We start from the raw sequence: 10,999 nt of genomic DNA, 5'->3' as shown, positions 1-10,999 counted from the left end.
TTTCAGTCCTGCTACATTTAGCCCAATAGTGGTGATGGGGCTCCAGCTCTTCAATCCTTTTCTTCCTGCAAAAGAAGCATCTCAAACTTCAACTGCTAAACTGTGTCCCCTATGAAGGAAATGTATGTTTCCTTCATGATCATACTCACGGGTGACTCACAGAGTGCCCTGATCTCATGCCCTGGCCAGGTTCTGGTGACTTCAGCTGAGCCCTAGGATAGGGAGGGACAAGACAGGAGCGCCTCCACTGTGCACCTGTTGGTAAAACTGAGACAGCAGCTTGATCCTTAATTCCCAGGATAGGAGGGCAAATGTCCATGTCCTGATGCCCGACCAGCTTGCCCTCCCTTGCCTCACCTTATGTCTCCAGGACAGTGCTTGGGATGTCATGATAAATGACATCTGCACTTGGCTAAGCTTCTCTCCATGGTCTTTTAGAAGAAAGAGAGGGAAAGAGCTCACTCTGGGCAAAGCTTTGAAATGCCTCTCTATGTGTTCTGATGCCTTTTTCTTCCACTGCTAACCAGACTTTCCAGTGCCCTCATACTCTCTGCTGACTGAGCAAATTCTGCCCCAAACCCACTCCTGACTTCCCCTCTACGGCTTCATGCTCCAAAAATCTATCTACTTCCATTCTCTTTATGATTTGATCTCAGCTAGGTTAAGGGAAAGCTTTGTACAGACTAATTCATACTAAAGGGTAAGTGATAACTAGTTCCCACTCCCTTAATCTTCCCTGTGGATTTTTCATTGAGAACTGAAAAGGAATTTTTGCTGGTAAAAGTCCAAGGCAGCAGTGGGAACAGGAAAGAGCTATTGTGGGGCAAGATGGCCCAGCTGCTGCTCTCTAAATCTTACCTCCTGCCTTCTCTACCAAGAATTAACTAGAAAGAGAACAGGCCTTCAGTTAGTAAGTGCCCCTCATTGCCTCTCCAGCTAGCCTTCTACCGGGAGCCTCAGCCTCATCCTCAGAAAAGGTGCAAATTCCACTGTAAATGTGGACAGATTTGTTCCTCCAGAAACCAAATAAGGCCCGGAACTCAGGTGCCACTATGTCCAGGCCACCAACACTCAGGTAGGACATACCCTTCAGGTGAGACAAACCCAGGCCCGGTGACTTCTCTGCAGAGTCCAGCCACTCAGGACTGTGCTTTGTGGACCGGGGGTCTTCAGTTTAACCTCAGGGAAATTTCCACTTGGCCTGGTTCAGGCCTCCACCCTTCCCTACCCAGCCCAGCTTTCCTCTCTTCCTTCTGGCTTCTGGGACTGTTAGGGGGGTTTCTGGGACTGTTACGGGTACTCACAGAGGGACTTAAACCACCATTCAGGGTGAGGCCCAGGCCCAGCCTCACCAAAGCCACCTCCAGCCCCACAAGACCAGGGAGGGGTAGGAGAGCAGGAGCGCCCAGATTCGGGGAACTACCAGGTTGCCGGGCTCAAGACCCCTCCAGGCAGAACCATCTTGAGAAATTCCCACTTCTCCAACAGTCCATGGGCCTGTTATCAGATACACAAAGAACAATTACTACCTAACTCCAAAAATGGGTCAAGCTAACTCTGGGGTAGGTTTTACTTGGTTACAATGCCAGATAGGTCATCACTCTCTCTCGGTTGGCCCATACCCTCCAGGTTGTCACCCAGGCTCCTGGCGTGCTGTGTACACGGAATGTCGGAAAGCCCATGGCTCAGGCTTGTTAGCCCTGTAACTATTTTTCCTACATGAGCTGAAATACACAGAAACTGCTCCAATTCTAAGCAGCAGATCAGGTACTTCCTGGTTACCCACAAAGAGAAAGAATAGAGGTCACGTGAGTTTCAGAAATCCAAACTCCTCTCAGAGGTCCACCGTACCCCCACCCATCCCGCTGATGAGCAGGGTTGTGGCTGAGGAACTGGAAACTAAGCTGGTTTCTGATCTCTACTAAATGACCAATTGTCTTTCTCCTTCTTTATAGAATACTTTCTTCCTTTTGTCTTTTCTGCTTCACCACACCCAGATCCTTATCACCCTGTACACATGAGACTGAATCAAAAAAGAAACCCAGAAAAAAAAAAAAAAGGCAGAGAAGGCTAGTTGTAAGCTACTGAGTTTGCTTTCATGTGTGACATTTTTATCCTAAAACTTGAGTGGCCCCATCTGATGAGGAGACCCACAAACATCTTGGAAAAAGGCAGCATTGCTGAGAAATGCATAGTTCCCAGACCCTTCTCCAAGCAACCCTCCCGGCAACCCCCAACCAATGCCCAACACACACACACACACACACACACACACACACACACACACACCCCTACCCTACCTTTGACAGAAACAAATAACCAAATCCTGGGGTTAGAGAAAGCGTGCCATCATGCCCTACTTTCTAGTGGCCTCTACCCTGGGTTCCTGCTGAGAAAGAAAATAAGAGCAGCCCCTGACAGTCAGAAACTCGCCTGCACTTGCACCTATAAACAATCCTATCAGATGCAAACAGTCTCACAGAACACCGACTTCAGATGAGGTCACATAAAATGAGGCAAAACAAGTCCACTTCATCTTATCCAAGCACAAATACAAGGTCACTGGGCCACCTGCAAAATACCAAACACACCCAATGTGGCTAAAATAAGTGACTGCTATGAGTTTACCAATTATAGCTCTGTTCTCCTGTTAGTCTCTATGAATAAAATGTAGATACCCTTACAGAATTGCCTCCACTTTCTGATAATGTCCAAATATCCAAACTCTGCTTGCTTAGGCCCTCCCCAAATGACCCAACCAAAACCCAAATGCCATAATAGGTTCAAACCCCCTTTTCCTAAGACACCTCCTGGTTCCCTATGGTGTGCTCTCCCTCACTGGAAGTCTTAATCCCAATTTATTTAACTGCAAATGTGTTCCTTGGCTTTGAAGGGCATAGCCACTCCAACTGCCCATCCCTATTTCCTTTCATGGCATATCTGTTGGTTTGCCAACAGAAGTAGTTAAGAACACAAGCCCTGGAATCAAATATCTGGCTCCAAATCCCAGCTCTGCAAGACTTTGGCAATTTACTCAACCTCTTGGAACCTGTTTCAGGAAAACAAGTCTCTCCCCAAAGGAGACTGAGAGGACTAAGTAAGATATGTCAAGTGCATTAGAATGGTAACAGGCTATAAGAGATGCCAATAGGAAGTTATACCATGAATCTGGTCTATAGAACTCTGCTTGGCCCATAATCCCTGGATACATGCCAACTAATGTCATGTTGCTTCAGTTTATTACAATAAGCTTGATAACCAAATATACAGTCCAAATTTACTGGCCCTGAAACAACAGCCATGAGTAATAGCTTTTTAGCAAAACTCCTACTCCATGGTGGAAGAATGTACTAGGGCTGTCAAGATAAAGCATTTTAATGGATACATCTCATGTTCTGTATATTATTTCTAGAATCCTAGCTGCAGATGAGATCTATGTCCTTCCTGCCCTCACAGAGAAATCTCAATCTCCTGACAAAGCGATATTCAGGGTAGGGGAACATAAGACATTGGAGTCAAGAAAGACTTGGGTTCAAGTGACTTATCTTGTCCTCTTACCAACTTGGTAAGTTACATAACTTGAATCTGTTTTTTTCTTTGCAGTACATACATACCTACAGGGCTACTGGCAAGATAAAATTAAAACACACACACACACACACACACACACACACACATGGTTTGATGTTGAGTTTTCAACTTCAACAGTCATCAACAGAACAATGGAGTCTTTGTTGGTACAGTCAAGCCCCTGAGAGTGCGACCTTCTCAGCTAGTCCTTTGTGAATACCTTTCAGACCTATGAGGTCCTCTCGGCAGGTAGAAGATGATCTTTAGAGTACTTAAAACCAGTGATGGTGGCAATAGCTTAAATATCTAAGGTACTCAGGATTAGTTTTAAAATTTGGAATGTGATTGGCAAAAAAGTACTTATGAAATATACCTAAATATGTTCCATCTTATAGAACATGTTAATGGCTTTTGAGAAGAACTGTGTATGTACAAAAATTGGAGAAAGTGGAGGTTTTGAGTCTAGCAGAAAATATCTTTCATCTCTCCCAAGAGTCCATCCACAGAGCATTTGGGGCCCCTCAGGAAACCTGTCCAATAGGGGTTTGAGTGGAAGTGAGGGGGCTAAAGGCAGAAAAACCAGGGAAGGAGTCAGGAAAAAAGTTTAGAGACCAGAGGAGAATAAAACATACTCACTCATACTCACTTTTTAGGTAGTACCAAACTTCTCTGGGAAATAGGACAGGGATATAGATACAGGAAAACTACCTTTGAAAATGAGATAAGCTGTGTGCCGGAGTGGCTTAGTCGGTTAAGCATCTGACTTCAGCTCAGGTCCTCATGTTACAGTTCGGGAGTTCGGTTCCTGCATTGGGTGAGCCTGAGCCCTGCTTCAGGTAAGCCCCACTTGTCTCTCTCTCTGCCCCTCATGGGATTCTCTCTCTCTCTGCCCTCACTCATCTGTTCCAGGAAGGAAGGAACGAAGGAAGGAAGGAAGGAAGGAAGGAAGGAAGGAAGGAAGGAAGGAGGGAGGGAGGGAGGGAGGGAGGAGGAAAAATGAGAGAAGCCGAGATGCAGGCAATGTGGTCTTGAAGTCAGGAAACCTGAGTGTGTGTCCAGACTCTACCATTTACTAGCTGTGAGATTTCTGGCAAGTTCCCCACCCGTTCAGTCTACTTCCTCATTTACCCTACTTATCTCAAGGGTCAACAGGATCAATAAAGCGTGCATACAAACATCACAAAGCATAAAGCATTATAAAACTGAGTGGCAGCATGAGAAAAAATCAGCAAAAAGTTTTGAAGTAGCCCGCTCTTCCAAGTATTTGTGATGTCCAAATAGACTGCACTCCTATAATCCTTAGCAATGACAGTAGGCAGATTTACAGAGCTCAGAAAGCTTGGCTTCTTTGTTGAAGTTGACAATGAAAACATACAGGGTAGGAATTGGGAAAACTTGGTTCCTCTAAGGCCAAGCTCCTCTGCCCAGCTGTGAAGGGAAGCAGGTGGACGGCAGCCATGAGCAGGCAGGTGTTGCACCCCAGTGCAGGTAAAGTGGCATGGTAGGGAAATAGAGGGTTTTTTTTTTTATGTTTATTTTTGAGAGAGAGAGAGAGAGAGAGGAAGGAGCAGAGAGAGAGAGACAGAGACAGAGACAGAGAGGAAGGAGCAAAGAGAGAGGGAGATGGAGAATCTGAAGCAGGCTTTGCATTGTCAGGGAAGTCAGTGCAGAGCCCAACACAGGGCTCAGACTCACAAACTGTGAGATCGTGACCTGAGCCAGAGTCCAACACTTAACTGACTGAGCCACCCAGGCACCCTGAGGTCTTAAAAAATTCTATTCCACTTTGAGAAGTTTCACAATCAGTCACTTAAATGGACTGGTGCATTATCTTGCTTGCAAGATTGATCTGAATAGTGATGGGCATAGGTCAGTGGTTTCCAACGTTTAAAAAAATGCAGATGCCTATTAGTCACTGAAAACACACAGTATTTCCACATGGTAGCAGCTGTATTCTGTTGCCATTTGGTAAAAAACTGAATTCTCAAATATGGATCCTCAAATTCCTTGCACATATTGTTCTCTTCCTTTACCCTCCCAACCATGACCAGGGACCCACAGCCTCCAAAGTGGGGATCTTGGCATGAGCTCTTGGCAATTACAACAGTGCAGTCTGCATATGATTATAATTAAGAGAATATGGGGCAGGATGCTAAAGAGTCTGAAGAAAAGAGAGAGAATAGGAACATGAAGACCATCATTATTCTCTTTCTAAATGAAGAAAAAACACAGCTTTTACTTGTCCCTACTAAGTTAAATGTAAACCAGGCCAGCCCTAGGTAAACCTGTCCTATCTATAAAATGCATTTTCCTTTCAAATTCTCGTTCCCCACTTGCGAGGTGACTGCTGCCTTTCTTGGGAGCCCCAAACCCTCCTATTCCCTCCCTCTCCCTGTTTGGGAAGAACATTATTTACACTTATTGGCTAGCACTCATTCATGTTAAAGTTTAACAATTAAAGTGTCATATAATAATGATGGATGGAGAGACCCTGGAGCACACTTGCATAATGCTTGCTTAAAAACATCCACATCTACATTATTTATGTGTCCATTCACTCACACAAACAAAATACTATTTCTGTTCTGACCCAGAATCCATCTCCTATTACCTTCCTCAGATAATCCTCTCACATTGCAGCCCCCAACCCCAGGAAGCTCAGCAGTACTGGTGGCTTCCCCCGCAAATCACTGCCACTGCCCAAGTCAGTGCCACAGCCCCATCTTCCTTCCAAATCAAAGGCTTCCCAAGCCCAGGCCTCCACCCCTCCTATCCTATAACCAACCAGGTGTGGGCCTGTGGCTGCACCCAGTATTGATGGAGGGCAAGGAGCAGGCACAAGATAATGAAGAGAACAAAAGCATGATGTGGCCCAGGAGGTGAGACACAGAGGCACCGGCCATAGGCCTGGAGCCAGGAACAGAAGGATAAAAAAGGAGAGTGAGTAAGGGGACCCTATCTCATTTGCCTTTAAACTGCTGAGGATTATGGATACGGAAATGAACACATCTACAGGCCTCAAACAACAGTAAAACACCAAAACTGGGCACCAAAAGCTTTTCCATATTTTACTACAGAGGTTCTTTCGATCTTTTATTAGTTAATATGTAATCTGTAAATGGCTAATTCAGATCCTACATGTACAAAATCATTTTTACAAAAATATTTTAAAAACTAGTAGATGATGTGTTCCCTGCTGGGCTATTCCTGGAAGGCGTGTCTGGACAGGTGACCCCAGAACAGGGTAGCAGCAGCGGTGACCAGCACAGCCGTGGCTGCTTCTCCATCACTGTCCTCCTCCCAACATTTCATCCCCGAGTTTACCGCATCTGGATTCTTCCCCTCTCCTCTCTTCTGCAGCCTTCTTCCCACCTGGGACCCAGCTCTTCACAGACGACCATGCAGGATAAATGAATAACAAATAGACTTCTTCGTACCTTTCTACCACAGACGAGAACAATTCTGGTTCTCTGAGACATTCAGCAATCTTATTTCCTATGGGCTTTCTTAGCCCGTAATGTATTACTTCAAACTTAAAGTTCTCAGGGAGCTAGGCTTCATGGTATTCTTTGAATCGTCCTTTTATACTCAGTCCTTCAAGTATCTGTATTACAAGATTTAACACTAAAGGAAAAAAACAGCCAAGAAAGCTATCTTCTTTCAATTGTTTTACGTTCCATATTACTAGGAGCTCTGCTAAGAAAATACAAAAAGGAAAAATTCAGCTCAATGACTAGCTGCAACAAGTTCTTAATGTGTGCTACTAGAGAAAGTCTCTAGTCCAAAATTATTGCAATAAAATATTCAGTTATTCCGAATGTCACCGAGATCCAAGGTCATGCACCAGTCCAGAAATCCACTGTGATGTTGGTATATAAAGGTTTATAATCCACAGAGAGTAATTTATAAATACAACTAGTCAACCCATCTGTTCTCCAGACTCGTGACACCTGATGTAAGAGCTTCATCCTAAGGATAAAAAGAACAACATAAATGGTAATGCAAGAATTTAACATATATTTCCATTACTTTTTGCCCAGCCCCCAAATTTGGCAAAAGCATCTTTGTAAATTATCGTACCTGCTGGGTTTCCTATTGCAAAAAGTTAATTTTCCCCATCTAAAGTAACAGGACACCAATGATAGCCATGTATTCACGTGTCAGACCTCATGTTAAGACCCTAGGGACCCATGATGAGAAGAGTCAATGCAACCTGTCTACAGGACAGAAGGATGCACAAGTAACACGGACACAATGCTATACACGCCCTCCACTGCTAACAGGTCCTTGGCTAAGCTTCAGGGGATCTATGAATCCTCCCATTAGTACTGTCTGTAGGCAGGAGGGTATACAACTCTCCTAAGAGTCTCAAGCAAAACCAGAATATACGTAGAAGAGGATGAATGAAGCAGAACCTGACTTCATGAGGGAGTCTGGGGAGGGGGCGCAGAGAAAGTAGACATGACTGAGGCTTAGAAGAGAAGAAAGGTGCAGGAAAAGACAACCAGGCAGGGCCATCACCCTGTGCAAGAGGCAGAGACTTGCAAAGCAGCAGGATGCACTTCAAGCAGCAGCAACAACTGCATGGCTGGAGCCTGGGGATGTGGGGAGTGGAGCAGGTGGTGAACTGAATTGGTCTCTAGGAACTTGGGGTGAAAAGCAATACGTTTCAGTGACAGGATCAATGTGGACAGAGACCAGAAACACCATGAGCTAAGTAAGGTCGGAGAAAAATAATACAGTAAGATTTCACTTGTATGAAACTGAAAAACAAAAAACTAAATGTTTTTTTTACAGGGATATATACCTCTGGGAAAACAACAATAACAACAACAACAAAAAATTTAACAGCAGAAATAATGATCATTATCACAAGTAATTATCACAAAAATTCAGGAAAGCGTGACCTCTTGGGGTGGGGGAAGGAAATCGGTCTGGGGGCGTTACACGGGTAACAAATATAAATTGGGTGGTGGGCACTGCCACTGTTCATGGTATCAAAGAATCTTCACACTTTTCAGACAATTTACAAGTATTATTTTGCATCTATTCCATAATTATTTTTTTGATTTAAAGAGCAAAATGCATCCCTAATAGACAAAGACTAGAAAGACACATGGAAAACAGAAATAGCTATTTTATTAAAGTCGCAGATTCTAATAAATGGGCTAAAAGCCTTTTTTTATTTTTATTGTTTTAAATTTAAATCCAAGTTAGTTGGATACACTATAACATAGTGTAATTATGATTTCAGGAGAATTAAGTGATTTATCAGTGCTCATCCCAACAAGTGCCCTCCTTAACACCTTAATGCCCATCACCCATTTAGCCCATTTCTCCGCAACCCAACACCCCACCAGTAATCTTCAGTTTGTTCTCTGTATTTAAGAGTCTCTTATGGTTTGTCTCCCTCTCTGTTTTTATATTATTTTTGCTTCCCTTATGTTCCTCTGTTTTGTATCTTAAATTCCACAGTGAATGAAATCATGATATTTGTCTTTCTCTGACTGATTTCACTTACAATAAACTCTAGTTCCATTAAAAGACTTCTAATATTGTTTTAAAGTATAAACTCTAACAAAGCCTTATAATATTTTAATAGTTTTTTAAATGTCTTTTATTATTTATTTCTGAGAAAGACACAGAGTGCGAGTGAGGGAGGGACAGAGAGAGAAGTAGACACAGAATCCAAAGCAGGCTCCAGGCTCTGAGCTGTCAGCACAGAGCACAACATGGGGCTTGAACCCACAAACTGTGAGATCATGATCCGAGCTGAAGTCAGACACTTAACTGATTAAGCCACCCAGTCACCCCTAATATTGTTTTCAAAAGGTAGACTCTAACAAAGGGACTAAAAGCACATTAATATGGTTTTAAGATGTAGAAGAAAAAATAAGAACAAAGAACTGTAGGTTCTTCAACTACAGTCGCATAAAGAACTAACTGGCTTATCTGTCGGGTTCTTGAGTGAATGGGCCAATTTTTGGGGCAAAAGAAGTATATGGTAAGCCTAGAACAGCTCATCACACAGGAGCACAGGGAATGGAGCTCTCAAAACTAGTGTTAGTTATGTCAAAGGACTCGGGAGTCAGCTTGAAAAAGATCTCACTTCCCAACGATGAGACAAACTGAGCACTGAAAAGAATATTAACTACATCCTGAAGGATGCTGGGGAACATCAAGTGATCATTTTGAAAAATGAAAACTCAGTACTGACTCTTTCTCTTTATCTGCCTTTTCTATAAGAACCATACCTTGGCATACTCAAACAGAAGAGGGCAAGGCCTTCTTTGCAGAAAAATCTATCTAATAAATGCAGAAGGCCTGATAGAATATCAGAATTTTGTCATTCCTAATTGAATAATAAACTTATTCAATGAGCACCAATGGTTGCTAAAACCATCAGGTGAAAGACTGATGGGGAACCTGGATAGGACTGATAATATCTAAACACACACATCAATCTTAATATCACAAAGACCCAACCAGCCATCACGTCTTCCTGTTGTGACATAAGAAGAGAGATGTGACATCACTATGAAGTGTTCTAACCCCCAGATACTACTGCAGGCTGCTCAAGCCTCCAGATCTAACTCCCAGCTTACAAGGGAACATAGAGGTCAGAAGCATTTTTGAAGGTACACCAGCAGGATGCAAGTCACAAAATCCACAAGGTATGAAATTACAGGAGGCAAATGACCTGATTTGTTCAAATAAAATGCAGTGGGTAAAAGGTAGAAGAGAGATAATCTACAGATTGGGAGATTTTTCAGAGAGATCATCCAAATGCAATGCGTGGACTTTGTCTAGATTCTGATCCGAATAACCAACTGGTAAGGAAAAACAAATTATGAGATGATCAGGGAAATCCAAACACTAACTGGAAATTTGATGATATTAAGGAAGTACTGTTAATTTCGTTTTAAGTACAATAATGGTATAGTGGTTCTTTCTTTAAGACTTCTTATATGGAAGGATGCATACTGAAGTATTTTACACAGGAAATGCTATGGTATCTAACTTGCTTCTAAATAATCTAGTGGGTGAAGAGGAAAAAGCAGGAGAAGAAAGAGAGGAAGAGGACATGAGTTGGTAACTGTTGAAGCTAGGTATGGGGTACATGAGGGTTCAGCATACCACTCACTCTACTTTTGTGTCTGTTTGAAAATTGCCTTAATAAAAAGCTTTGAACAAAAGAAACTGGCTCATCTGACTGAATTTGGCAGAGTCCTCACTGACAGAAGAAATTAAGCAGGTAGCCTCCCAGGTATATGAATCCAGGACTTACCGTTCTATATTCACCTCATTGCCCCTATCTCTAGTGTGGAAGATCATTGTATATTTACCCACATCAGGCATTGGCCGGATTATTTTCATTCTATGAAGCTCAACCCTAGAAGAATACGAGAAGTGTGTTTTTAAAAAGTCT

At 43.0% G+C, this 10,999-nt stretch overlaps 1 protein-coding gene across 3 annotated transcripts in view; it reads right to left on the bottom strand.

Annotated features, from left to right (window-relative positions):
- Positions 1–6,650: 6,650 nt before the first annotated feature.
- B4GALT4 (beta-1,4-galactosyltransferase 4) overlaps positions 6,651–10,999 on the bottom strand; it is a 29,698-nt gene continuing 25,349 nt past the window's right edge. For 2 of the 3 annotated variants that reach the window (XM_077776704.1, XM_077776705.1), the window contains exons 6-7: positions 10,859–10,963; positions 6,651–7,539 (exon numbers count right to left, since the gene is read on the bottom strand). In XM_077776704.1, coding sequence (XP_077632830.1) covers positions 7,407–7,539; positions 10,859–10,963 — 238 coding nt within the window. In that variant the 3' untranslated portion in view covers positions 6,651–7,406. The remainder of the gene's footprint in view (positions 7,540–10,858; positions 10,964–10,999) is intronic. The other variant, XM_077776707.1, reaches the window with a different exon arrangement.

Source organism: Crocuta crocuta, unplaced genomic scaffold (assembly GCF_008692635.1).
Source record: "Crocuta crocuta isolate KB4526 unplaced genomic scaffold, BGI_CrCroc_1.0 scaffold87, whole genome shotgun sequence".
NCBI lineage: Eukaryota > Metazoa > Chordata > Mammalia > Carnivora > Hyaenidae > Crocuta > Crocuta crocuta.
Note: the sequence above shows the minus strand (reverse complement) of the source record. Positions and strands in the feature narration are given on the sequence as shown.